The 26,626-nt window shown below is 63.3% G+C and overlaps 2 protein-coding genes across 6 annotated transcripts in view; both read left to right on the top strand.

Annotated features, from left to right (window-relative positions):
• Positions 1 to 12,133, top strand: part of R3HDM2 (R3H domain containing 2) — a 32,345-nt gene extending 20,212 nt beyond the window's left edge. For 3 of the 5 annotated variants that reach the window (XM_064141515.1, XM_064141516.1, XM_064141514.1), the window contains exons 11-24: positions 490 to 521; positions 913 to 1,145; positions 1,959 to 2,137; positions 3,929 to 4,018; positions 4,636 to 4,878; positions 5,298 to 5,424; positions 5,986 to 6,221; positions 6,626 to 6,780; positions 7,122 to 7,222; positions 7,803 to 7,972; positions 8,442 to 8,586; positions 8,659 to 8,759; positions 9,246 to 9,330; positions 11,450 to 12,133. In XM_064141515.1, the coding sequence (XP_063997585.1) occupies positions 490 to 521; positions 913 to 1,145; positions 1,959 to 2,137; positions 3,929 to 4,018; positions 4,636 to 4,878; positions 5,298 to 5,424; positions 5,986 to 6,221; positions 6,626 to 6,780; positions 7,122 to 7,222; positions 7,803 to 7,972; positions 8,442 to 8,586; positions 8,659 to 8,759; positions 9,246 to 9,330; positions 11,450 to 11,805 (2,253 nt within the window). In that variant the 3' untranslated portion in view covers positions 11,806 to 12,133. The remainder of the gene's footprint in view (positions 1 to 489; positions 522 to 912; positions 1,146 to 1,958; positions 2,138 to 3,928; positions 4,019 to 4,635; positions 4,879 to 5,297; positions 5,425 to 5,985; positions 6,222 to 6,625; positions 6,781 to 7,121; positions 7,223 to 7,802; positions 7,973 to 8,441; positions 8,587 to 8,658; positions 8,760 to 9,245; positions 9,331 to 11,449) is intronic. The other 2 variants (XM_064141517.1, XM_064141518.1) reach the window with 2 other exon arrangements.
• A 1,229-nt stretch (positions 12,134 to 13,362) lies between these two features.
• STAC3 (SH3 and cysteine rich domain 3) lies at positions 13,363 to 17,779 on the top strand. The gene is made up of 12 exons (XM_064141554.1): positions 13,363 to 13,444; positions 14,192 to 14,258; positions 14,603 to 14,861; positions 15,020 to 15,117; positions 15,373 to 15,448; positions 15,535 to 15,629; positions 15,716 to 15,782; positions 16,008 to 16,057; positions 16,193 to 16,284; positions 16,777 to 16,828; positions 17,002 to 17,139; positions 17,309 to 17,779. The coding sequence occupies exons 2-12, from the start codon at positions 14,193 to 14,195 to the stop codon at positions 17,405 to 17,407; spliced, it is 1,092 nt and encodes a 363-aa protein (XP_063997624.1). The 5' UTR covers positions 13,363 to 13,444; position 14,192; the 3' UTR covers positions 17,408 to 17,779.
• The last annotated feature ends 8,847 nt before the right edge of the window (positions 17,780 to 26,626 follow it).

Raw genomic sequence — 26,626 nt, 5'->3', positions numbered from 1 at the left:
TCAGGGACAATTCCAAGTGCTCATCTGCCATGGATCATGGTCAGAGTCCATCTTCTTGCCTGCTGCTTTGCACTGTCTTGGGAACAACAGCTTTTCCTTTGGCCTGGTGGGCATTGCCAGGTGCTTGGCCCAGGAGGACACTGAGGCAGCTGCTCTGCCAAGGCTCTGCTCAGGTCACCAGGCTGCAGCTGGTGACTGCAGGCAGTTTTCACTGCCCAAAGCCATCCAGATGTGGCAGCAGGCAGCTCTGCCTGAAGTCCTGGACACCTCCTCACCCTGTGGGCTTTGAGTGGGACCTCCAGAGGCAGGGGTGGCTGTCACAGGAAGGGCTGGGCTGGCTTTGAGCCCTCTCCTCTTTGCTCTGTGAGCCCTGCACTGTTGGTGCTTTGCTCCTCTTTGCTTTGGAGTTGCCTGAATTTGCTTTCCAAGTGGCTAAGTCTCTCTTTTCTTCCCTTTCTCTTCCCTCCATGTCTTCTTCCATGCCCCCAGACGGGCCAGAATGGATACCTGACAGACAGCAGGTGAGTGCTGCCCAGAGACTGCTGGAAGCTCTCTGAGGAGAACTTCCCATAGAACTGGATGGTCTTGAAGGTCCCTACCCAGCCAACCCATGGCAACTCATCTGGAAGGTGACCTTGCAGGGTCTCCACCAGCCTTGTCTCAAGGCTTTGGACAGGGAGGGCTTTAGCAAGGTACTAGGCTCTGACCCTGCTGGCATCTTCCAGGCTGGGAGCTGGCTAAGCAAAAGGCCAGGAGCAAGCTCCCAGCACAGGCCAGGGGAGCTCAGCAGGGTCTGGGCTCTTTGCAGTGCATGCCCGAGAAAGCTGGGACCCGGGGGCAGCCCCCAGGGTGCCGCCGTGCAGTGGCACGGCCTGGCTGCGTGCCCTGCGCTCTGACTCTTGTTCCCCGCAGGGGGCCCCGGGACAGCCTGAGCCGGGCCTGCAGCAGCAGGCAGAGCAGCAGCGAGGGCGAGGCGAAGGCGCTGGAGCCGCGGCCCTGGAGCAGCACCGACTCGGAGGGCTCCGCCCGCAGCCTGCGCCCTCCGGTGACCAAAGCCAGCAGCTTCAGTGGCATCTCCATCCTGACGCGGGGGGACAGCATCGGCAGCAGCAAGGGCAGCACTGCCAGCAGGACCTCCCGGGCAGGTACCTGTGCTCCTGGCATGCCTGCTCCACCCCGGAGGTGTCCGTGGGCAGGCTGGATGAGGCTTTCAGCAGCTCGGGCTGGTGGGAGGTGCCCTTAGCCGTGGCAGGGGCTCTGGGTGGTGGTCAAGGTCCCAGCCTGTTCCGTGGGTGCCTGAATCCTGCAGTTTGAAGGTTCCTGCTTCATCTCCTGGGCCTCTTTGCATTGTGCTCAGGGCTGCTCTTGCTCTGATTCCTGCAGCTGCTGGGGGCAGTTCTGTGCAGAGCAGAGCAGGACAGGGGCTGCTTTTTTCCCTCTTCCTCTGTTTCCCCTCCAGCTCTCTCCTGGGAGCAGAAGCCACTTTGCTCTCCAGGCTTTATATAATGGGAAGGGTCAGAAACATCTTGGGGGAAGACAAAAAACATCCAAGGGAGTTTTCACCTGGGGGTGAGAGCAGAGCTCAGCCTCTGTCTCCTCATGTTCACAGAGCAGGAAGAGCTGAGGGCTCTGGGGCTCTCTTCCCATCTCAGCCTTCCTGCTCCTGGCAGCAGGGTCCCCTTTGCAGCATGTGGCTGCTGGGCAGGAGCTCAGCAGAGTGCCTGAGGATTGGCTGCTGAAATGCACATCAGAGGCAGGAATCAGTTAAACAGCAGCCACTGGTTCCAGAGCTCCTTTGCTCTCCCGAGGAGTGGACTGCAGGAGACCTTCCCCAGCAGGGTGCCCTGCAGCATCCAGCAGCCTTCCTAACTGTTCTTCCTGCCATGGGAATTGCTTCCAGCCTGCCAGCCTCTTCTTCCTCACAGTGACCAACCCTGTCCTGCCTTTCTCTCTTCAAGGTCTGGTTCTAGGTGCCCCTGAAGCCTGCAGCCAATCTCCCTCCTCCCAGCCCAGCCGTGGCCTCCTACCCTGCACAGCTCCACAGCCACAGCCCCCCCAGCAGCCACCACCACAGCCCCAGGGACTCCCAGCTGCAGCCCAGCAGCAGCCACCCATCAGCAGCCACCTGATGTCCCAGGTGAGTCCTTGCAGAGTGCCCAGGGCTCATGCAGCTCCCTGGGCACACAGGTGGGAGGCAGAGGCAGCCTGTGCCCAGGGGGGGCCCTGGACTCACAGCTGCTCACTGAGGATACTCAGCACCCACGCTTGCTGCCAGCTGGGCAGTGACTGCCCCTCTCAGAGGCTTTGCTGTCCCTGAAGATGATGCTGTGGCACATCTCAGCTTTCCATCCTCTTCTGTATCTGCTTGGGCCAGCAGCCCTCCTGGCAAGGGGCCTGTGGCCCTTTGCTGAGTGGCAGAAAAACGTTCTGGGCCCAGCTGCCCTCCCACTGAGGGACCATCCTAAGCAGTAGCTGCCTTTGAGGTCCCCAGTGCTGAAATCTCAGGCTGCTCCCTGCCTGGGGAGAGGCAGAGCTGGAACTGTCTGGGTGCATTCTGCAGACCCTCCCTGACCCCAGGTGATGTTCCCTGGCTCACAGAGCTGTGGTGAGGATGGAGCCCTCTGGAAGGCCCTGGTGGGTGCAGTCCTACCTGCTGTGCTCTGCTGCTGAGCCTGCCAGGAACCACAGCCCCAGAGCTGCTGGGGTTGGCTGAAGAGTGAAACTGCCTCCTAGTCAGTGGATCCAGAGCTGGATGGGCTGCATGGGAAGTGGCCTCAGCACCTGCCTGTCCACAGCATTGTGTCCAGCCTGGACCTCAGCCTGCCTGGGAGTGTTAAGAGGGATCCTTCCTGGTCCTTACTGCTCACCCTTGTGTCCTGCAGCAAAGAACTGTCCCAGTGGAGCTCTTCAAGCTGTGGTTGGCCAGGGAGGGTGCTGGAGGATCTCATCTGGGCTCCCTTTCCCAGGGAGTGTTGGAGCAGATCATCTTCTGAGGTCACTTCCAAGCTGGGCTGCTCCATAGCTCCAGGTGTTTCCAGTGGGCTGGAATGGGAAGAGGAAACAAAACTCCAGCAGCTTCTGCTGCAGCTGACAGGGACAGCTCCTGGCTGAGATCTGGCAGGAGGGTCTGAGCCGTGGCTGGAACAGAGCAGTGCCCTGGGTGGGAGGTCTGGGGACACACAGTAGGAGCTGGAGGCTTCTGGAGCTTGTTCAGGATCATGATGTGCTGCTGAGGTTTTGTTTTCTGTCTTCTGCTCTTTGGCTCTTTGATGCTTTAGGTCCTGGAAGGACTTTTTTCATGTTTAGCTGTTGGTGAAAGGTCTGAGAATGCAGAGTTTGTGTCCCCTCCCTGCCACCTTCTGCTTCAGAGGTCAAATCAATGAGCAGGGATCCAACCCAGTGCTGGCCAATGACGGTTTAGTGCCCAAAGCACCACCTGTGATGCTTGAGTTGGGTCCTGTCATGAACAGGCAGGCAGCAGGTCCTGGCAGTGACTGAGGGAGAAGCCTTTGCAGGAGGCAGGGCTGAGGAGAAGACCTTGACCAGCAGGGAAGGCCACGAAGCTCTGCAGAGAGCTGCCTGCAGAGTCCACGCACGAGTGGGCAGTGGAGGGGTGCTGGGGGAGGCAACTCTCCTGCTGCTGGTGCCCGTGGCTGTGTGGAGCTGTGTCCCTGTCCCTGCCGGGCAGGAGCTGCTTTGGGGACGAGGCCAGCCCTGCCCAAAGCCACTGCCCGGCCGTGTCTGCAGCATGGCCAGGGGTGCCCCCCTGCTGCCCCCTGCTTACGGCCCCCGCACTGCCCCCACCTGTCTGCAGCCGTCTCACTCAACTAACCTCTTGTTCCTTCTCTCTCTCCTTCCTCCCTCCCCTCACCCCCACCCCCTTCCCACCCAACTCTCTCTCCTCCACACCCTTCTCTGCTGGTCTTAGCCGGTCCCAGCGCTGCAGCCTGTTCAGTATTCTCCAAGCTCCTGCCCCCAAGTCCTCTTGCCAGTCTCTCCACCCCAGCAGTACAACTTGGTATAAACCCAATTTCCTCTTCTGCTCCTTCTCTGTTGTCCTCCTGTGCTGTGTTTGTGGTGTTTGAGCTTTTGCTGTCAGCTGCAGCACGGCTGCTGCCCACCCTGGGTCTGGGATTCGTGGAGGCTCTGGGGGTCAAGGCAGGAGGAGGGGGCTTGAGGCTTGGGGGAACCCGGGGCTGGGCACTGCCAGAGTGGCTGATGCCAAGCTCAGAGCTCCAGCAGGAAGCCAGGCTGGTGCCCAGCACTGGGGTCCAGGGGCAGCGACTGCCCTGCCCTGCCTGTGCTCTCAGGCAGCTCCTCTGTGTTGGCTCCTCCGGGATCGTTTGGGACTGGTGGACTGGTGCATCCCATGGGATGTGACCTCAGGGCTGGGGTCACCCCTGCCTGTGTGGGGCCCCCCCTAGATGTCACCAGTGTCTGCTTGGAACATCTGGGCCTCCCCCCCCCAGCAGCTCGCATGTCTCTGCCCTGCAGAATGCTTTGTCCGTGGCTGGTCTCTGGGGCTGCCTTGGGCGAGCTGCTCCGCAGGGAGAAGGACTGCAGGCAGCTGTGTCCTCCCTGCTGCTGTCCTTCAGCTCTCCTCCTTCACCCACCCCCTACATGTGCCCACTGCAGGCCGAGGAGCTCAGCAGCCCCTTCGGGCAGATCAGCCTCAGCCGCCAGGGCTCCGCGGAGGCGCCGGATCCTTCCTCGGCCATGTTCCAGTCGTCCCTCATCTCCCAGCACCCCCAGCAGCCAGGATTCATCATGGCACCCCCTGGGCAGCCCATTCCCACCTCCAACTACTCTGCCTCAGGGCACACGGCCCCCACACAGCAGGTGCTGCAGCCCCAAGGCTACATTCAGCCTCCCCAGCAAGTAAGGACACGCAGAGGGCTTGGGGTTGGGGGGGGGAATGCAGCCCTCAGCCCAGAGCTGGCAGGCAAAGGGCTGCTGGGCAGCAGCTCCCAGAGCAGGTCCTTGAGAATGGGTCCCCTCTTCTGCTGTGGCACTTCATGGTGGGGCACTGCAGAGGGGGCACACAGCCTTTGCCAGGCACAGGATGGTCTCTGTCCCCCTTGTCCCCCTGAGCTGTGGCTGTGCCTCTGTGCTCCTGCACCACAGGGCCAGGTGGGATGGGCAGAGGCTGGGCAGGGGGCAGCCAGGGCCCTTGTCCTGGGTGGTTCCCTTCAGCAGAAGCCAGGCCAGGTGAGAGGGAAGTGGCTCTGGGGGAGCAGCATTCCTGGTGCCACTCTCTTCTTGACTTCTCATCTCTGCTTGTCTCCCCCCCCCTGCAGATTCAGGTCTCTTACTACCCTCCCGGGCAGTACCCCAGCTCCAGCCAGCAATATCGATCCCTCACTCACCCAGTGGCCTACAGCTCCCAGCGCTCCCAGCAGCTGCCCCAGCAGTCCCAGCAGCCTGGTAAGGGGCTGCAGGAGAGGGGGGTGGGGGTCTGCTTCCCTTCCCTGCCACTCTCGGTGGCTCCTGAGCAGCCTCCATGCGCTGCCTGGGGCTGGGCTGCTCTTCCCTGGCCTCCCTGCCTGGAGAATCCTCTTGGCTCCACTAAGGGAGGTTAAAACTTGGCTGCAAAGGCTGCCTGGAGCTTTTCCTGCTCCCTGAGCGCTCAGTGAGGTGCTGAAAGGTGGAAATAAAGCCAGGAGCTTCCTCCAGGGCTTTTCATATCTGCACAGGGGGAAGCTCTTTTCCCTCTGTTCAACAAGAAACGAGGAGCAGGGGCAGGGTCTGAGCCCTGATCTGCTTCCCCCAGGGGAAGTGCCAGCCCTGGAGGCTGTTCCTGCTCCTTCCAATCCCATGGCAGCTATTTCAGAGCCCCAAGAAATTTGGGACTCCCAATGTCAACATCAAACTTGGGCTCTTACTGAACACAAACTGAAGGCTTTGGAGCCACAGCTTGGGGTGGGGGACGGGGATGTGGGGGGAGCAGGTTGCAGCTGCTGCTCCATTCCAGCCCTGTTCCCCCAGGTTTACAGCCAATGATGTCCAACCAGCAGCAGACCTACCAAGGTGTGATGGGGGTGCAGCAGGCACAGCCCCCTGGGCTGCTCAACAGCCAGAGGAGCAGCATGGGGGGCCAGATGCAGAGCGTGCTGGGGGTGCAGCAGGCACAGCCCCCAGGGCTGCTCAGCAACCAGAGGAGTGGGGTGGGGAGCCAGATGCAAGGCCTGATGGTGCAGTACACTCCACTGCCTTCATACCAGGTAGGCATCAGCTGCTTGCTGCTGAGGGGGTGCTGGGGTGGGGGGGAGGCTGAGCTGAGCTATGCAGGCCTTGCAGGGTGTGTGCCAGTCCTGTGCCCGAGTGCTGCAGCCCAGGGGGCAGAGTTCTTCACCTTGGGCAGATGCTGCATGCTGGGCAGCTGGTGGGGGCTGTCCACACTTGAGCCTGTGTGGGCCATGCCTGGAGGAGGGCGAAGTGTGGCTGGTACCTTCCCCTCTCATGTTTGCAGCAGAGCTGGGGAGGGTCTCTCCTTGCCTGGGCACAGTTTGCTGTGGGCTCCTGGCATGTCCCCTGCAGGGCCCTCGCTGGTGTCTCTCTGGGGCCAGCTCTGCCAGCTCCTGCTCTGCTGTCATTCTACAGGGCTGCTTCTTTCCTCCCTTCACAGGTTCCTGTGGCCAATGAGTCCCAGAGTGTGGTCCAGCAGCCCTACCAGCAGCCTGTGCTGGTGCCAGCCAGCCAGTCTGTTCAGGGGGGGCTTCAGGCTGGGGGGGTCCCCATCTACTACAGTGTCATCCCACCTGGCCAGCAGAACGGCTCCAGGTACAGCTGCTGCACCTCTGCCCCTGGGCTTCTGCTGGAAGAGCATCACCTCTTGCTCTGGCAGCTGGGGGAGTGCCAGGGCACCAGATGATGTGGTGCCAGAGCTGCCCTGCAGCATCCTGTGCTCCTCAGAGGCATCATGCCAGCACTGTTGGGCTGGAAGAGACCTCTGGAGCTCACCCAGTCCAGGCCTCTGCTCCAGCAGGGCTCCTCCAGCTGTGGCCTCCCTGCAGCTCTGTTCAGCCATCTCAGCCCTGGGGGAGCTGGGGGCTGCCTGCCCTGCTGGTCAGGCTGTTGCCCCCCATGCCCAGCCCCTCACCAGTGCTCTCTCTGCTCCACAGCCCTTCGGTGGGGTTCCTTCAGCCCCCTGGCTCTGACCAGTATCAGATGCCACAGTCCCCATCCCCCTGCAGCCCACCCCAGATGCAGCAGCAGTATTCAGGTAAGAGGGCTGGGGGCTGGCTCTGCCCAGATCAGCTCAGCCTGTGGGGGGGCTGCAGAGGGCACAGCTCAGAGCCAGGTCCAGCAGTGCCTGGCATCTCCTTGTCAGCCAGGATTGGAGGAGGTGGAGGGAGCTGCTGTGGCCTGCAGACTCCCTCTGCTGGCACCGTGGCTTGGTGTCACCAGGGCAGCTGCTGGGACTGGGGAGCAGGGGGTGAGAGGAGCATCAGGGTTGCTGCAGCCTGGCTCAGCTGGGTCCTGGTGAGCTGGCATAGGAGCTGGCACTGGGATCCTCAGGCTCTGTGCCCAGCTCTGGGGTTAGATTCTTTGCCTGAGGTTCTGCTGAGGTACTCAGAGGTCACAACATTGCCCTTCATGTGTCCCCTCTGCTCTCCTTCCTCCCGGGTTACAGAGCAGCACTCTGGTGCCAGCTGGGGTGGTTAGGGGTGGGTACTGGGCAGGCTTTTTGGCAGCCTCCCTGGGCAGGAGTGCCAGAGTTGAGGACACAAGAGTGGGGCTGTAGGGCAGAGTGTGCAGGTGCCCAGAGCTTGGTCAATCTTCCTGCCCTTGTCCCTGCTCAGGTGTGAATCCATCAGGCCCTGGCGTGGTGGTGATGCAGCTGAACGTCCCCAACGGCCCCCAGGGCCCCCAGAACCCCCCCGTGGTGCAGTGGAGCCACTGCAAATACTACAGCCTGGAGCAGAGGGGCCAGAAGCCAGGAGACCTCTACAGCCCTGACACCAGTGCCCAGGTGTGGAGAGGACCTCTGGGGAGAGAGGGGACCCCAGCAGCCCTGCGGGGTGGGTGGGGGTGGGCTGTGGGAGGAGCTGGGAGGAGGTTGGGGTGAGGGGGGGGTTGGTTTCTTCTGCCCAGTATCAGGTGATAGGAGAGGAAATGGCCTGAAAATGTGCCAGGGAGAGGTTCAGGTTGGGCATGAGGAACAATTTCTGTCCTGCAAGAGTGGCCAGAGACTGGCACAGGCTGCCCAGGGTGGGTACTGGAGTGCCCATCCCTAGAGGTGCTCAAGAAACCTGTGGCCACGGCTCCTGGGGACAGAGTTTGGTGGCCACAGTGGTGCTGGGTTGGTGTTGGACTGGCTGCTCTTGGAGCCTGTCTCCAGCCCAACCAGTTCTGTGCTGGGAGGGGGGTGGCTGATCTGGAGGTGGGTGTGGGACTGGTGACAAGCCCTGGGGCTGCCTGCTGCTCTTCCCCCTCCCCAGGCCAGCACCCAGCTGAGCAGTCCCATCACGTCCCCCACCCAGTCCCCGACGCCGTCGCCAGTCACCAACCTCAACAGCGTCTGCACGGGGCTGAGCCCCCTGCCCGTCCTCACCCAGTTCCCCCGGCCCATGGGCCCAGCACAAGGTAAGGGCCAGCAGGGGGCTGGGGCTGCCCGGGGCCTGCCGAGCCCCTCCGACCCCGGGCTGCTCTCGGCAGGTGATGGTCGCTACTCCCTGCTGGGCCAACCGCTGCAGTACAACCTCTCCATCTGCCCCCCGCCCCTGCTCCACAGCCAGCCCAGCTACACTGCGCACCAGGTACGACCCCCACTCCCTTTCCCTGGCCTGGGAGCAGAACGAGACCACCCCCAGCCTGCTCCTGGGCAGCCTCTCTGCAGGCAGGGCTCAGGAGTGGCTGAGAAGTGAAGCTCAGGCTCTGCCTGGACTCTCCTCGATGCGGTCGCAGGATGCCCACCCCACGCTGCTGCTGTCTCTGTGGAGCTGCTGGTGGCAGTGGAATCCCTTGGGGCCTGGCAGCAGGCTGAAATTCCATCCTGCTCCCAGCTTTGCCCAGAAGTGTCAGCTCCAAGCCCTTGGAGCTGTGGCTGTGCCCTGATCTCTGCCCTACCCAAGTGTGGGGTCACTGGAGGTGGCAGGGGCTCAGGCTTCACCTGAGCATCTTCATTCCCCTTCCCAACCGTGGCCCAGTCAGGTCTGGCTTTGCTGCCCTCTCTGGGATGCTCTGTGGAGCTGTGAGGCTGCAGTGGATCCTCAGGTGATCCACTCCTGCTTTTCCTCTTCAAGGGGCAGACTGGAATGAAGCATGGAAACCGCAGCAAGAGACAAGCCCTCAAGTCAGCATCCACTGACCTTGGCACCAGCGACATAGGCAAGTGGCCTTCCTAAGCAGTTCCCCACTGCCCCCTGCCCCTCTCCTGCAGCCCACACGAGGTGGGGGTGCAGCAGAACTGGTCCCAGCCAGCAGCACCTAGAATCACAGAATCAGTCAGGGTTGGAAGGGACCACCAGGATCAGCCAGTTCCAACCCCCCTGCCATGGGCAGGGACACCCTACCCTAGAGCAGGCTGCCCACAGCCTCATCCAGCCTGACCTTAAACACCTCCAGCCATGGGGCCTCAACCACCTCCCTGGGCAACCACTCTCATGATGAAGAACTTCCTCCTCATCTCCAGCCACCTGTTGGCAGGTGGGACAAGGCTTGCTCAAGACCTTAGAAATGCCTGCACTGAGCAAAGCTCTGTAGGGAGAATGGGGAGGAACTGCTGGAGAGTCAGGGGTGAGCTCCTGCTGGGGCACCTGGGCCCCATTCCTGCCCCTGGGAGGGCTGAAAGGATGCAGCTGGCAGAAATCCTGGGATCTTGCTGGCAACAGAAAGTGAGCTCCTACCACTGCCTCCTCAAGCAGTCTCTTCTGCCAGGCAACCAGGAACAGAACGAGGGGACACAGCCTCAAGCTGTGCCAGGGCAGGCTCAGGCTGGATGCTAGGAGGAAGTTGTTGGCAGAGAGAGTGATTGGCACTGGAATGGGCTGCCCAAGGAGGTGGTGCAGTGCCCATGGCTGGAGGTGTTGAAGCCAAGCCTGGCTGGGGCACTTAGTGCCATGGTCTGGTTGGGTTGGGCTGGCTGAGCTTGGAGCTCTCTGCCAACCTGCTGGATTCTGTAAGTGCCACTCCTCCCTCACCCTTCCACTTCCCAGTGGGGCCAGGAGCTGCAGAACCTTTGCAGTGGGCTCTGGGATATTCCAGAGGTGGAAGTCCCCCACTGGATCGTTTCACTCCATAGGGGAAGGGTCTCCTTGGTGCCCACCCTGGAGGGTCTCCACTTGGCCATCCTATTGAGAGGCACAGGGCTGGCATCTGCCCGCAGCGAGACAGGGCCTGCTGCTTGGGCATGAGCCAGGCAGCCTGGCAGGGACGCAGCCTTCAGTGGCTCTCTGTAGGCTTCAGGCTTGTCCCCCATGTCACCTCCACGTCACCAGCAGCCCCAGCAGCTGGCTGCAGGGGGCCCTTTAAGAGCTGCCCCCTCCCCATGCCTGGCGTGCCCCTCGCATGCCACGTTAATATTAGCAACGAATGCAGCCCCGCGCTGAGCCCGCAGCCAGGGCGGGCAGCAGGAGCCCGTGGGTACCACCCAGCAGGGGCAGGGAGGCTGCCAGGGCACTGGGCACACGAGGGGAGCCTCTTTCACCCGCGGGGGGGAGCACACGGGGCAGGGTCACGCTGAGGATCCACACAGCCTGAGGTCCTCCAGAGATCCATGGAAGGGGTTGGGCTGGAAGGGACCTTCAGGATCATCCAGCTCCGAGCCCTGCCAGGGGCTGGGGCACCTCTGCCTAACCCAGCTGGCCCAAGGTGCTGTGCCACTCTGCTCTGTGCCCACCACTGCCACCCTGCGTGTCCCCTCTGCTGCCACTCTGCCGTGTCCTCACCACTGCCACTCTGCTGTGTGCCCACCACTGCCACTCTGCTGTGTGCCCACCACTGCCACCCTGCGTGTCCCCTCTGCTGCCACTCTGCCGTGTGCCCACCACTGCCACTCTGCTGTGTGCCCACCACTGCCACCCTGCGTGTCCCCACCACTGCCACTCTGCTGTGTGCCCACCACTGCCACTCTGCTGTGTGCCCACCACTGCCACCCTGCGTGTCCCCTCTGCTGCCACTCTTTGTGTCCCTTCTGCTGCCACTGCCCCCTGCCCACTACTGCCACTCTGCCCCGTGTCCACTACTGCCAATCTCCAGCGTCCCCACCACTGCCACGTCCCCACCCCTGCCACTCTGCTGCGTGCCCACCGCTGCCACCCTGCATGTCCCCACCACTGCCACTCTTTGTGTCCCTTCTGCTGCCACTCTGCCCTCTGCCCACTACTGCCAGTCTCCTGCATCACCACTGCTGCCACTCTGCCTCCTGCCCACTACTGCCAGTCTCCTGCATCACCACTGCTGCCACTCTGCCTCCTGCCCCCCGCTGCCACTCTGCTGTCTCCCGCAGTGCTGGGCCGAGTGCTGGAGGTCACCGACCTGCCCGAGGGCATCACCCGGACAGAAGCTGACAAACTCTTCACCCAGCTGGCCATGGCCGGCGCCAAGATCCAGTGGCTCAAAGAGACTCAGGGGCGGCGAGGAGACGGCGGCGGCGGCGGCGGCGGAGGGGACAGCCCCGGGACGGCGGAGAACGGGCGGCACAGCGACCTGGCGGCTCGGTACACGGTGGTCGCGGTGTTCCCTAGCCCCGTAGCCGCCCAAGACGCCTCCGTACGCCTCAACAGCGCCCCCAGCCGGTTCCGCCTGCGTGTGGCCAAGCGGAGCCTCGACCTGCGCGTCCTGGAGCGAGCCAGCTCCCAGTAGGGCACCGGGGAGGGGGGGGGGGTGATGGGGGTAGGGTGGGCACTCCCTGCCCGCACCCCCTAACCCCCGGTTCTTCTTCTTCCCCCCCCTCCCTCCTCCCTTCCTGGCTGTATTTATATGGACAGAATGAAGAGACAAAGGACAAAAAAAAAAACCAAACCCAACCAGAAAAAGGATTTTTTTTTTTTAATTCTTGGCATTGATCTCCTCGGGGGCAGTGGTGCCCCCCCCCGTGCCCCCCCTCCCCGTGCCCGCCGCCCCCTGCCCTCTGTCCGTGGTTGTGCTGAGCACTGTGTTGAGCTGCACATACAGCTGCTGGTTGCTGTGGTCACTGCACACTTTATTTAATCTGGGGAGGGGGAGGGGGGGGCTGGAGTGGGAGATGTTTGGTTTTTTTTTTCGGGGGGGGTTGGTTTGGTTTGGGGCAAGAGGAGAGGAAGTTTTTAAATACAAAACCCAACCTTGGCCGTGGCTTCTCTTGCTGCTTTCCACTTCTCTGCCAGCACTGGTGCCAGGGCTCTCAGTGGTGTCTCTGTGGGGTGGGGGGGGCAGCTAAGGAGACAAAGGGGCACTCACAGGAGCTCCTGCCCAGCTCCTCTGTCCCTCTGCTTGGCATGCAGGAGGGCTGCAAGCTGGGCAAGGCTGGGAGGTGAGAGCAGGAGAGGAGCACAGAGCACCTTGGCCTGGGACTGGTGTCCCCCCTGCACTGTAGCCTCTTTGCCCAGCTGCTGGGCAGTGGCACAAACTGGGCACAGGGTGCCCCCCTGCCAGCAAGCAGCAGGTTCCTCCTGCTTACTGCCCCCAGGATGATGGGTGCAGGTCTGCCTGTGTGCCCTGTGGGTACAGGATGGGGCTGGCACTGCCCTCACCGTGGCATTGCACACAGCAGCTGAAGCCTCTTGTAGTGTCTAGATGCCACCTTCAAGAGCTGGTGCCAAGGGGAGAGGTAAGAGCTGCCTGAAAGGGGGGTGGGTTCCAACCCCAGGCTTACTATAAACTCCTGCCCCACTGCCACCCACAGCCTGGCAGAGACACAGCTCCAGAGCCTCTGGCACTGGGGTGCCCTCATCCACTTCCAGGGACCTGGCACCCTCTGCAGGCTGGGGAACACACCAGAGTTGGCTGCCAGAGGAGAGGGTCCAGGGCAGCCCCGAGAGCTGCCCATGGGAGACCCCAACTCTGCCCTTCTCCCCCTGCCAGCTGCAGAGACCTCAAGCGGCAGAGCAAAGGAGAGCTGAGGGCTGCAGCACTCAGTGTGCCCCACGCCGGGCACGGGGGGGTGGGACCTTGGCACACCCAGCAGCCCACTAACGCAAATAGCCAGCGGCTCCTGTCCCCCCTCCCTGCTGCTGTCCCCTCCCTCTGCTCCTGCCCCTCCTGCTGCCCTCCAGGCTCACCCATGGGCTCCAATTTCTCGGCGTCAGCCTCCGCCAGCGCTCAGCTGTTGTCCCCCCTGGTCTGTCACTCTGCCACTCTGTCACTCCTTCTCTCCACGGCACTTGGGGGCAGCTGCCCCCCTCCCTGCACACCCAGCAGAGAGACCTGGGGGCTCCACAGCCAGCTGGGCCACAGCACCCCAACATCAGCCACCCCTCGAGGGCTTTTCCATCGAGGGAGGAGAGCTTCAGACGCAGCCTGAGTGAGTTTCCCTGCTTGGCTTCCCCCTTACCATGGCACTGCCCTCCCCCACCCCCTCCCCGGCCCTCTGCTGCAGCCATGCAGCTGGACTCCAGGGTCCTCCACCCTCCCCCTCAGCCCAGGCCTCCCTGCCCCCCGTTGCTGCTCCTCTGAGGGTCATCCTGGTTGGTTTCCATGGGGGGCATCTCATGGGGGGGGTGCCACCATCAGTAGCGGTGTCTGGGTGGGACTGTGGGGCTGGCCGATGGTCAGAGTTGGCATCAGACATGCTTTAGAGGATGCCAGAGCAGCTCCTGCCCCCGTGGTGGCTTGGAGCTCCTGTGCAGGAGGCTGCAGGGCTGTGTGGTGATGCCAGAGGGTGTCACAACCATGCTTGTTTGCAGTTAATGGTCAGAGGGAGATGCCCAGACAGGGGTGGGCACCTGTAGGTAAACCAAGGGCTGACTGGCTCACAGCGCTTGGCACCACATCCAGCAGTGGTGCTGTGCCAGCTGGGCTTGAGCTGCCATTCCCCAGCCTGCACAGCCGGGCACAGTGGGTGCCCAGGCACTCAGCAGCAGCAAGACTGGTCCTTACTGGGACAGGAGCTGCAGGCAGGGTGGCAGCAGTCGGTGCTGCTGGGGTAGAGCTGGGTGATGGCTCAAGAGATGCTTCCCGTGCAGCAGGGTCTGGCCATTCCTGTGCTCATCGGGCACCTGCAAGTGGCAGCAGCCCCAGCCAAGGTGATGTCTCTCTTTTGACCTCCTAGCATGACAGAGAAGGAAGTGCCAGAGCCACCAGCTTCACCTGCTTCAGGTGGGAAACCCAAGAGCCGGGTAAGTGGGTGCCCACTGGGCAGCCTGGGTGGGTGAGGGAAGCCACCCACCTGGCCTGGTCGCTGCCTCAGCCGCAGGAGTCCTTGTGGGGCCAGGGATGCCTGGTGGGATCCTGACCCAGCAGGGCACCGGGTGGGTATTTCCCAGCCTGGCTCTTCCCCAGGCTGCCCACATCCACGTGGTGCCCAGGAGGTACCTCCCGAGGCCAGGAGGAGGCTTCCTGTTCTCACAGCATCTCTGCCCCTTGGTGCCTGAGGAAGGGTCTCCAGGTTAGAGTGAGGGGGCAGGGAGCCAGGCACCAGCTGCTCTGCCCACCCTATGCCATGCATCCTCTCCTGCCCCAGCAGCTGCAGAAGCTGAAGCAACTCTTCCAGCGGAAACCCAAGGAGGAGATGGCACCAGAGCCACAACCCAACGGGGAGCTGGTCAGCCCCTCGGGGGGACCCATCTACTACATCTATGAGGATGAGGAGGAGGAGGAAGAAGAGGAGCCCGAGCCGCCGCCCGAGCCGCAGAAGCTGGTCAATGACAGACCGCACAAGCTCCGGGATCACTACTTCAAGAAGCCCAAGTTCTGCGACGTCTGTGCCCGCATGATCGTCCGTGAGTCTGGGGGCTGGGGGCCGCGGGCAGGGCGAGGGCTAAGGCTGGCCAGGAAGGGTTCCGGCGCAGCCGACCCGCAGCGGCGGTGCCACAGCAGTGCCACAGTGTCCCATTGCTTCTCCTCCCTACCCTCCCCGACCCCCTCCCATCGCCGCCAGTCAACAACAAATTTGGCCTGAGGTGCAAGAACTGCAAGACCAACATCCACCACCACTGCCAGTCCTACGTGGAGATGCAGCGCTGCTTCGGCAAGATCGTGAGTGTGCCCCGGCCCCGAGCCTTCCGCCTGCCCCTCGGGCACCTGCTGCCAGGGAGCGGCCAGCTTGGTCCTCATGGGCGTCACCCAGGTGCCGTGAACTGGGACCCACCTCTCCTCCTGGCTCCGAAGAGGACACCCAAGCACCGCATCGCTGCTGGGTGCTCACCCTTAGGGCCCGCTCAGCTATCCCGGGAGGACCCTCGGGCGTTGGGGGGTGGTTGGTGATGCTCTGCCCCCCCTCTCTCCTGGCAGCCCCCAGGCTTTCGCCGCGCGTACAGCTCCCCCCTCTACAGCGACCAGCAGTCTGCCTGCAGCAAGGACCCCCTCTGTAAGTGCTGCCCCAGGCTGGGCTGCCCCCACCCCCTGCTGCCCCCGCGCTGAGCGCCTCCCTCCCAGCATCCCTGTCCCCAGCAGCAGCCAACAGGAGCGACCCCGTGTTCGAGACGCTGCGGACGGGAGTCATCATGGCCAATAAGGAGCGCAAGAAAGGGCAGGAGGACAAGAAAAACGTGAGTGTGGGCACCCCCCACCCGCACCCCGCTGCTGCCCCACCCCCCCTGCCCGCTCTGCACCCCTGACAGCTCTCTGCCTGCAGCCTTTGGCTGCTATGATGGACGAGGAGCCAGAGGCTGCGAAGCCGGAAGGAGGCAAGGCTGAGGCTGGTGAGTGATGCCTGGGACGGGGAACTGAGCTCCAGCCACCAGCGTGGGGCAGGGAGGGAGCCTGATGGGGAGGCTGCACCTGGGGGTGCACCAGGCTGGGGTTTGCCCTGCAGAAAGGGAGTCTTTGGGTCTCCACCCTGGGGCTCTCTCTGCTTCCCTTTGTCGGGTGGAGGAGGTCCTTGGGAGGAGCACCAGGCGATGTGACCTCCCTCCTCCCGTCTGCAGGCACCTCTGAAGGGGACAAGAAGGCTGAGAAGAACCCAGCAGATGACAAGGTAGACACCATCCCCCCCTCTGCACCCCAAGGCGTTGCAGCAGGGTGGGCAGAGGCTGCAGGGACCTCCCTGCTGGGCTCCTCAGGGTTGTCCTCAGCTTCTCTGGGCCCTGAACCCCTCTTTCCCCCCACCCAGAGCAAGAAGCCGCAGCCAGGCTACCCCCAGTCCCACTACTTCGTGGCACTTTACCGCTTCAAAGCCCTGGAGAAGGATGACCTGGACTTCCCGTAGGTGCCCAGCCATGAGTGGGCACAGGGGTGAGGAGGGCAATGCCCAGTGGGCATCAGGAGAAGTCTTCACCTCAGCAACAAGGCTCTCAGGGTCAGGAGGGGTCTGTGAAGGAAAGGAAGGGGAGACCAAGGGAGGGAGGGCAGGAGTCAGAGCCACGTTGGTGCCACTTTGGGTCTGCTCTGCCTTGCTCAGGGGCTGCACATTGAGCTGGAGCCTCTCCTCCCCCTGTGCCACCTCTCCCAGCTCTCAGGTTTTGGGCACAAGCCTCAGCTCCAGGGCTCCTGGTTGCTGTCCTGTGGTTCCATGGTCTTGCTGTATTGCCACTGGTTTCTTGCACCCCCATGCTTGAGGCTTTGTCCCCTGTGGGGTCTGCATTTCTCAGCCCACCCTGGAGATGGGGCTGGGGGCAGAGCAATTCTCCATCCAGGGTCGTGGGGGGGGGGGTGGGGGGGTGGTCCCTTGCACTGAGCCCTCCTTTGCATTTGCAGGCCAGGGGAGAAGATCACAGTGGTGGATGACTCCAACGAGGAGTGGTGGAGGGTAAGGCTGCTGTGCTCTGAGCACCGAGGACAAAGGCGCAGGGGAGAGGTCAACCTAAGGGTGGGAGACAACCTCCTAAACGTGCTGGCTCCACCTGCAGGCTCCTTAGCAGCGGGAGCGGTGCAGATGGGCTCCAGCCTCCTTCCTGGTGCCCATCAACTGACTTCTTCCAGGGGAAGATCGGTGAAAAAGTTGGCTACTTCCCCCCCAACTTCATCATCCGGGTGCGGGCGGGCGAGAGGGTGCACAAGGTGACCCGGTCCTTCGTGGGCAACCGGGAGATCGGGCAGATCACGCTCAAGAAGGACCAGGTGAGATGGCACCACCAGCTCCCAGCCTGTGCCACTCCGACCCCTACCAGTGCCTCTACCCCAGCCTCCTGGCACTGCGCCCTCCCAGCCACCCCACCCAGCCTGAGGGCTCCCTCTGGCTCTGTGGGGGGTCCCAGGAGCCTCACTCGCCCCCCCTCTTGCCCCCCAGATCGTGGTGCAGAAGGGTGAGGAGGTGAATGGCTACGTCAAGGTCTACACCGGCCGCAAAGTTGGACTCTTCCCAGTGGGCTTCCTGCAGGAGATCTGAGTGGGGCAGCATCCCAGGGCCCTCCAGCTTGTGGGGGGCACAGATGCATCCTGGCTGCAGGGAGCTGCCAAGGCTGGGCAGGGATGGGGATGGGCACCCCTGTCCCCCCCCACCCTGTGCCTGCAGGGATGGGGTCTCTGGTGAGGACCGAGGACTGTGGGAGGTGCACCTCCAGCTATTTCCCTCGTGGGTATTTTGGTGCCTTCAGAGACGTTGGGTGCAAGGAGAGGGCACCCCCAGACTCGCTTTGGAGGCCACCCAGCCTCTCCTCTGCCAGAGGTGGTGGGCACCGGGTGCCTCAGGGGGCTCAGCATGGTCCTGTCTGGCTGCTGTGTGTGACCCTGTGCTTGGCAATACAGCTCTGCCTCCCCACCCGAGAGCCCTGCTTTGGATTCTGGGGGGGTCACTGTGGGGGGCTGCTGGTGGCCCCATCTGCTGTGGCCTGGGCCAGGAGGCTGCCCACTGCATGCACACACAAGAACCAGCCCAGCCCAGGCTGGGACGTGAGGAACAATTTCTGCACCTTGAGAGGTGCCCAGGCCTGGCCAAGGTGCCCAGGGCAGTGGTGCGGTGCCCATCCCCGGAGCTGTGGTGCTGAGGGCCGTGGGTTGGTGGTGCCCTGGCGGGAGGGCTGGACATGACAATCTCCAAGGTCTCTTCCATGCCAATCCGTGACCCCCTCCCCCCCTCGCAATGCAAGCCCCAGGACCCCATGCAGGACCCTCTACGGCTGAGCTCTTCATGTCCCAGCTGGAAGCTTTCCCCCGCCGGGGGCCAACCCTCCCGGCCAAGCGCTGGCACAGGGCCCGGCACAGCCCAAATAGGGCCCGGGACCGACAGGTGACGGAGCGGGGACAGGACGAGTCCTTGGGACGCCAGCACCGAACAGGTGCCCGGGAGGGGGCCGCGGCCGCCGGTGACGTCCCGGAGCCGTGACGCCAGCGGTTACCATAGCGACGAGAAGGGGGTGGCGGGGGGAAGGGGGGGGGAGGCTGCTACAGGTCACCATGGCGACAGGCAGCGGCGGGACGGGGACCACCCGGTACCGGCGAGGAGGGTCGCGGCGGCACCCGGGGGCTCCAGGGGCGCTGCCGTAGTGCTGCCGCCAGGGGGCGCTGCGGACGCGCCGTGCGCCCACGCCGCATGCAAATGCATGCAAACCACATGCAAATGACCGCGCGTTATGGCGCCCCCTGGCGGACGGCTCGCAGCGTTGCGCACACTGAACGCTGAGCTGCCCCCTCCCGGTCCCGGTTCCTAGGACTCGCCGCCGCCCAGCCGGGGGGGCGCTTCCTGTCCGTGTTCCGTCAGCCCTGCCCCGGAGCCCGCTGCTTGCTGAGCCTCGTCCTTGTCGCTCGCTGCCACCGCCATGAATATGCACAGCCAGGCCCTCGCTGGGAAGGGAGGTTCAAGGATGAAGGCCTCCGACACAGACCGCAGTCCCCACCGGGAGGGCGTCGTGGTGCTGCCGGTCCCGCTGCTCCACAGCCATCACCACCGAGGCTGCCCCGGGAGGCATCGGCAGGGGCCGGGGGGGGGCGCCCCCAGCTGCGGGAGCAAGCCAGGGTGGAGGGGTGGAGGGCATGGGGCTGGCTCTGCTCGCCCCAGCGCTCTGCTGCCGTCTTCTTCCACTAACTGGGCTGTACTGGGGCTGCTGGTGCCCAGGGAAGGGCACACAGGAGGCGGCGCCCCCAGGGGGCTTCCTGCCACTCATGGAGGGGGCGGGGGGAGTGATCACTTCGCGGTCCTCAGACCGGGCTCAGCCCAACTTAACCTCTGCCAGGTCCTGCTGGCACCACCAAGAGCCGAGGGCTGCAGCTTCTCCCGTGTCTGGAGGTGTCCCCGAGGCTGCTGCTGGATGGGGTTCAGACGCCTGGACCCCCACATTGAGGTCTTCCTCCCAGTCCCAGCATCTCAAGCAGCAGCTGGGAGAGAAGCTGCTGCAGGGCAGCAGAGAGTGATGGTGAAACTGGGGCGGGGGGGGGGGAGGGGGGGGTTGGGGGGCAGGAGGGGGCCATGCACCGCTCCAGGGACTGTTCCCTCCTGCTCACTCCCATCTCTGCCTCCTGTCAGACAGCTTCTAAATGCCGAACCATTAAAATTTTCCACCTCATTTGCAGCTCCTCATACGGTTAATTTTACTGGGCCTGTCTATTTATTTATTTGCAGAGCCCTGCGGGGGGGTGAGGGCTGGAAGCTGATTTGCTGCATCTGAAGAGTAGGGAGGGGAGGAGGGGAAACCACCCAGGGAAGGGGGGAGGGCTTCAGCTAATTTAACAGCTGAAGAGAACAACTTAATTAGAGTCATCTGGAAAACTGGGTAAAACCCCTTCACCAGCCTCCCCTTCACCAGCCTCCCCTTCACCAACCTCCCCTTCACCAGCCTCCCCTTGCCTGCCAGCGCTGTGCACAGGACAGGGCTTGCTGTGGGGTGGGGAGGAGGGGGGGGGGGGGGGGGGGGCGGCGCTGGGACCCAGCAGATGTCTTTCATTTACATCCAGGACCTAAATGGATTGAGCAGAATTTAATAGGAAATTAAGAGGTTGGATCCTTTCCCCTCCCCACTTCCACCTTCTGCATCCCAGCTGCCCAGGTTGTTGCCCACCGCTGGGTGCAGCCCCTCTGCCCACCCTGCCCCTTCCTGGGATGGGTGTGAGGGGCAGGCAGAGGTGGAGGGGAGTGGTTTTCATCTGATGGATGATGGCTTGAGGGTGCCAAGGCCTCCCTGCGTGGGCAGGTTGGGTGTGTGAGGGCCTCTGCTCTCCTGCTGCAGGCACAGCTCCTCCAGGGGCAGCCTGGGACGCACCCATCTGGGCACGGCCGCGTGGCACAGCTTCAGACTTTGGTCTTGCTCTTGTTTTGATGCCATTCCTGGTGCCCGCGGCTCGGTGGTGAGGCAGCTGTTTGCAGAGCAAAGCTGCCACTCTGCCAGCCCCGGAGCAGGCTCAGGGTCTGGCTGCTAACATCCCCCAACCCCCCTCGACCCTGGGCTACGCGAAGGGCTCTGCTGTCCGCCCCACCCCGGGTAGCACACAGCGGGGACGTCAGGATGGAGGAGCCGCCTTGACCTGCCAGATTAATCACCTCCATTCCTCTCTGCGTCTCGGGAAAGGTCAGGAGGAGTCTCTGCGAGGCCCAGAAATTAATTGGAATCGCTCTGGTCTCGTGCTGGATCCATGGATCCATTCATCATCCCCAGCAGCAGACCGGCGTGGAGGGGACGGGGGGCACCTGCCTCCTGCCCACCCCTTTGGGGATGCAGGTGAGGACAAGCGAGCCCCAGGGACTGATGAGGCTTGGGGAGGTGTGTGTGGGGCGGGGGGGGGGGATGGATGGGTGCTGCACTGCACACACCTCCCTAGCCCTGTCCCCACGAGCGGCTCCCCACTGCCTGCCCAAGCAGCCTGGCCCTGGGCTGCTTCCATCTGCCGGCACCGTCTCCTGCCGGCACCGTCTCCTGCCGCCCGGCAGATGCGGCGCTCGGAGGTTGTTCTCCATCTCCACGCAGGGGGAAAAGAAAATAAATGCATTAAACTAAACTAAAGTGTCTCAGCTCCCCACCTGCCCCCCCCCCCGCCGTAAATCAGCATAAATGCAATTTACATATTCATGGTATTTATCCAATAACTGTCCTGTCCCAGATTAAATGTGCCCTGGGGATCGCCAGGGCTCCTTATCTGTGCCAGGGGGCTCCCGGGAAGGAGCAGCTCCGCTCGGGGAACCGAGCAGCAGTGGGGGGGGGGGGGGGGGGGGCTGCTCCTCAGCCTTCATCTCTCCCGCTCCAGGCGAGTCCTGCGAGAGGAGCTCGGAGGGGGGAGCTGGGCAGCAGCCGTGTCCCACAGCTCCCACGCACACACATCCTGGGCCAGTGCCTCTCCATCGCTGTCACCCACCTGGCCCAGTGCTTCTTGGGGCTGCTTCTGTCCTTGTCTTGTGCCCATTCCCTTCCTTTCCCTTCCCCTCCCCTCCACCAGGTGCTGCCTGGGGAGGTCCCCACACAGCTCCCTTCACCTTGTGTCCCACTCGCCCCCCACCAGGTAGCAGCATGAGCAAAGAGAGGGGCCACATCCTGCACCCACACCTGGCGGGGGGGGGGACACAGTTATCTTCCAACTCGGCTCCCAGGGAAGGGCAAGAGAGGACCTGGCGAGGTTTGGGGGGCTTAGATGTCCCCAGCATTGTGGTGCTCCCCCCTCCTTGTGTGTCCCCACACACACGGCCCCCCCCCAGCTCCCACTTTGACAGGTCCTTGTCAGCCCTAATGACCAGCTCCGAGTCCAGCTGGCCCCCAGGGCTCAGTGCTGAGCTCGTTAGGGGGGATTTAATGAGGGCAGGCGGCAGGCAGTGCCTCTGGCTGTTTGTCACTGGCTGCCTGCTCAGACCCCAAACCATACTGCACAGACCCTTCCCTCCGGCATGGCCCAGCACGGTGCCCCCCCAACCCCAGCGCTGAACCCCCTGCCCTTTTAGGGGCTGCCAGTGCAGGCTCTGGAGCCCATGACACCAGCACCGAGTCTGTGGGGTTGCCCCACATCCAGGCTGTGCCCCCCGGGGACAGAGAACCACGCTGGGGGGTTTTGCATTGGTACACCCCCTCCCTTTGCCCCCCCCCCCCAGTGCTGTGAACACCTCAGTAAGGGAGGAGAGATGGGGGGGGGGGAAGCTGGGCAGTGCCCCCTTCCTGCCCCTGCTCCAGGCTGCCTTGATCTCTGCGGTGCTGCAGAGCAGGAGCAGCACTGCTCAGGCTTGGGGGTGCAGAGGAGTTTGGGGGACCTTGAGCTGTGGGGTAGGAGCAAGAGGCACCAGAAAAGGCAGATTTTGGGGTGGCTGCAGAGTGAGGGGCAAAGGAGGCTGCAGCCAGGGCACAGAGGGGCATAGCATGGGGGGCGTGGGACAGTACTGCCTCCTGAGGCCGGGGGGATGGACAAGCCACTGCCACGTGTGCCAGGTCCTGGGGGCTGCGTGGTGCTGGCACAGGGTTGGTGGCAGCTGTGGGCTGTGCTGGGGCAGGGGCGGCTCAGCCCTGTGTGGCAGGCAGCAGTGGGGAGAGCTCAGGTGCCTCAGCCCTTCCTGGGGATGGAATCGAGGTGGGAGGGAGGGTGGGGGGGTGGGGGGGTGGTGGTGTGAGCTTTGTGCCCGGGGGTCCCGTCTGCAGTTTGCAGCGTCTCTGTGAGCAGCCAGGAGCCCTCCTTGGCTCCACAACAAGCTGCGTAAACAGGAGCCTGCGGGCAGCGTTAATTAGTTAAATATTTGGCAAAGGAGGAGGCACAGACAGGATCTGCAAGAGCTGGGGGGGGGGGACACACATTTCGTGCTGTCACCTGCCCCCACTGCAGAGCAGGGCTGGGGAGGGGGGATGGTCGCATCCTGCTGGCTTGGCCGGTGCTGGGCTCATTGCTTGCCAGCAGCACCCAGCCCAGCCTTCCTCTTCCCAAAGGCTGCTGCTGAAGAGAGACACCCCCAGGGACCCCCTCCCCTCCCCATCACCCCTCAGCTCTCTCTGAGCCATGCAACCCAGCACCTCCTTGCCCAGCCTCGAGTCTCTGGGTGGTGAGATGCCACTCTTCTCCCTGGCACCCAAGTTGACCTCATCAGCCTCTCCCATCACCTCTGTGGTCCAGTCACACCCGACACGGGCATTAGTCAGGGCCTGGGGAGGGGAATGTCCTGGTCGGGGGGGGGGGGAGGGGGTGCATTTTGACCAGCTCCTGAGCACTGTCAGAAGGAGCAGAGGACAATCCCTGTGCCACCTGCTGCTCCCACCCTGGCTCCTGACCTCCAGACTGTGGGGTCCACCCTCCCAAATCATTAAGCAAGGCTGCAACACCCTGAAGCCTGGCTGGGGAGTGCCAACCGTGTGCAGGCTCTGTCCCCACAGCCCCGGTGGTGTGAACTAAATCCATCCTAATTAGCACTGATTTGCATGGGGAAATGAAAATTAATCTAGCCTGGGTCTATTGGAATTAGCCATTCTGGTTGGGCACAGCTGAAAGTGGCAGACATCCTTAGGGGGGGGGCAGGTCTTGGTCTGGCAGAAAGCTGTCTGGACACACCCCACCCCACCCCCCCCTCTTCCCTCCCAAGCTCTATTTTGGGGCTCCTTGCTCAGCACCACCAGGCTCTGCATGGTGACAGCACACAGAGGTGGAGCAAGCACCAGCACAGGGCTTGGATCCTTGCCCAAGCACCCTCTGGGCTGGCACGGTGCGTGGGGGGGACATCAGTGCACCCCACTCATCCCCAGCCACCCACTGAGGGTCCATAAGTCGTGGGGTACAGCAAACAGCCCCTGTCTGCCCCAGCTGTTGGGGGCATGGTGGGAAGGGAAGATGCCAGCGCTGGCATCTCCAGGGTGAGATGATCTGTGAGGCCTCCAGGGTGCCCTGTTGCTGAGGGGGATGTGCCCATGGGTGTGCCCCATGGGTGTGCCCCGTGGGTGTGCCCCGTGAACGTGCCCAGTGCGTGTGCCCCCCACACATTGCTCTGGGGTGCACATCGTTGTGGAGGTCGAGGGAAGAGCATTGTGGAGGTCGAGGGAAGAGCCCTGCTCATGCTGCCTTCGGAGACCTCTGGCCCCGGCTGTCCCCTGCCACCGGCGGTGCCTGGCCCGGGACTGCCACCGTGGCTCATTGCTATGGGTCTGCGGTGGCACCAGAGGCAGATTTGCCACCGAGCTCATGAAAGATTGAGGAGCAGAAAGCATCCAGGCAGGAGCTGTGCCCGCCAGGACTGGGGGTGGCACAGCGTGGGCAGGTGGGTGTCGGTGGCAGGATGGGGTCTGATGCCTGTCACTTTGTCACACCCTCCTTGGTGTGACCCTGCCAGCCCAAACGTGGCCACCCCTCTGTGCCTACGTCTTCTGTCGCTGCAGGAGGCCCCAGACCTTGGCCAGGCCTGTCCCCGCGTCCCATCATCAGCTCCGGGGACACAGCAGGATGTGGTCCCCCCCTCCCTTTCCTTGCTGGCTCCAGGGATTTCAGCCTGGCTGACAGGAGCAAGACCTCCAGCTCCTGCCGCTTCATTTGCAAGTCAACCAGGAGCCGCCGGTGGTGGCAGCGGTGGCAGAGGCTACCTGGTCCAATCTACCTGGGGACAGCGATGGGGACATCCCCGAGGAGGGGTGGGGGGACACCCTCTGGGGGGATGCTGTGAGGACAGAGCAAAGCTTGTGGCAAAGGACCGAGCCCACCCTCGATGGTTCTGTGATTACGTAGGGTTGTGCCTCCCTTCCGCGGGGCTCCTGCGGTTGAGGGGGGTGGAGGTGGTGGGGGGGGGGTGTTTGATTTGTGCCGAGCTGTTCTGGCCCCCCCTCGGAGGGCTGTAAACACTCAATTAAGCCGAAGCTGCCGGCCTTGCCTGGGCTGTGGCTGCGGGTAATGATGTGGGTTTGGCGGTGTCAGGCGCTGCGGGGAAGCGAGATTACAGCTAATTGGAGCCGCCCCCCCCCCGGCACTGGCCCTTCGGCGGCTGCTGCAGCTGCCGCGTGACAGCAGCCCCTCCCCAAAACCCCCCAAATCTACACCCACGGGGCGATCCAATACCCCCCCCCACCGCACATCTGCATCCACAGGGAGCTCCGACCCCCCCCCTCCCGCACATCTGCATCCACAGGAGCTCCGACACTCCCCCCCCCCCATCTACATCCACAGGGAGCTCCGAGCCCCCCCTCCCGCACATCTGCATCCACAGGAGCTCCGACACTCCCCCCCCCCATCTACATCCACAGGGAGCTCCGACCCCCCCCTCCCGAACATCTGCATCCACAAGGAGCTCCGACACATCCCCTCCAATCTACATCCACAGGGAGCTGCGACCTCTCCGCACATCTGCACCCAGAGTGCTCCAACACCCCCCCCACACATCTGCATCCACATGGTGCTCCGACACCCCCCCTCCCCCCCGGCACATCTGCATCCACAGGGAGCTCTGACACCCCCCTCCCACACATCTGCACCCAGAGTGCTCCAACACACCCCCCCCCAGCATGTCTGTGCCCTCCCCACCTCCAGTCTTCACCCACCTGGGCTGGGGTGGAGGTGGCACAGACCTGGATGGAGCACCCAAGGGCTCTGTGCTGTGGGTGGGAGCCAGCCTGGCCCGGTGCAACTGGGTCCCCCTCCGGCCCTGGGGGGCTTCGGGGAGCTTTCTGGGAGAACATCTGAGAAGCTTCTGAGGAGGTTTTGGGGACTCTTCTGGGAGCCACTGGGAGCTTTGGAGGAGCCTTTGGGGAGCTTTAGGGGAGCTTTTGGGGAGCTTGTGGGGAGTTGAGGAAGGGTCCAGGTCTTTGGGGGAGCTTGTGGTGAGTCAAGGAAGGGTCTAATTCTTTGGGGGGGGCTTTTGAGGAGCTTGTGGTGAGTCGAGGAAGGGTCCAGGTCTTTGGGGGGAGCTTGTGGTGAGTTGAGGAAGGGTCTAAATCTTTGGGGGGGCTTTTGAGGAGCTTGTGGTGAGTTGAGGAAGGGTCTAAGTCTTGGGGGGGGCTTTTGAGGAGCTTGTGGGGAGTCGAGGAAGGGTCCAGGTCTTTGGGGGGAGCTTTTCAGGAGCTTTTGGAGAGCCAAGGAAAGGTTCAGCTCTACCAACGGGGGAGGGACCTGCCCTGCAGTGTGGTCCCCACCAGCGTTGGAGTCTGATGAGGGGGGCTGGGTGCTGGGGGTGTCTGTGCGAGGACCTGTCCCCGCCTGTCCCGGCGAGGGGCGATGCAGAGCCTCTGCCATCGATTTCTGCTTCTGGAGCTCAGCAAGAAAAATGAGGCGCTGGGGCCGCGGAGCTGCCGCCGTCATTTGTCGCCTTCTCGCTGTGTCCTGGCGGGGACGGGAATTGATTTTGGAGCCTCTGGCATGAGCCAGCAGGTCCGGGGGTGGGAGATGGAAAAATGGGGAGGGGGAGAGGCACAGCTGGTAGGGGGGGGGCTCCTTACAGACAAACCTTCCCCACGCGGTGCGGTGGGAGATGTGATGCGGAGATGCTGGGGCGATGTCCCTCAACCCGGAATGTCGTCGCTCTGTGCCCGAGCTGCCTCCTGAGAGTGCTGGGGGGGCTGGGTGGATTTGGTGTGTGGGTGGGGGGGTTCCTTGCACCGGGGTGGTGGCTCCCTTGGCCCCAGGAAGGGGGTGGGTGCAGGGTTGGGGGAGCACGACAGGAGCCGCCGCTCCTAGCACACAGCCCAGGGGGTTGCCGTGGCACCGGGGGCCGCCGGGCCGGCCGCAGCAGCGAGGAGAGTCC

Source organism: Pogoniulus pusillus, unplaced genomic scaffold (genome assembly GCF_015220805.1).
Source record: "Pogoniulus pusillus isolate bPogPus1 unplaced genomic scaffold, bPogPus1.pri scaffold_58_arrow_ctg1, whole genome shotgun sequence".
Classification (NCBI taxonomy): Eukaryota; Metazoa; Chordata; class Aves; order Piciformes; family Lybiidae; genus Pogoniulus; species Pogoniulus pusillus.
The sequence above is the reverse complement of the archived record's forward strand: the minus strand, read 5'-3'. Positions and strand labels throughout refer to the sequence as shown.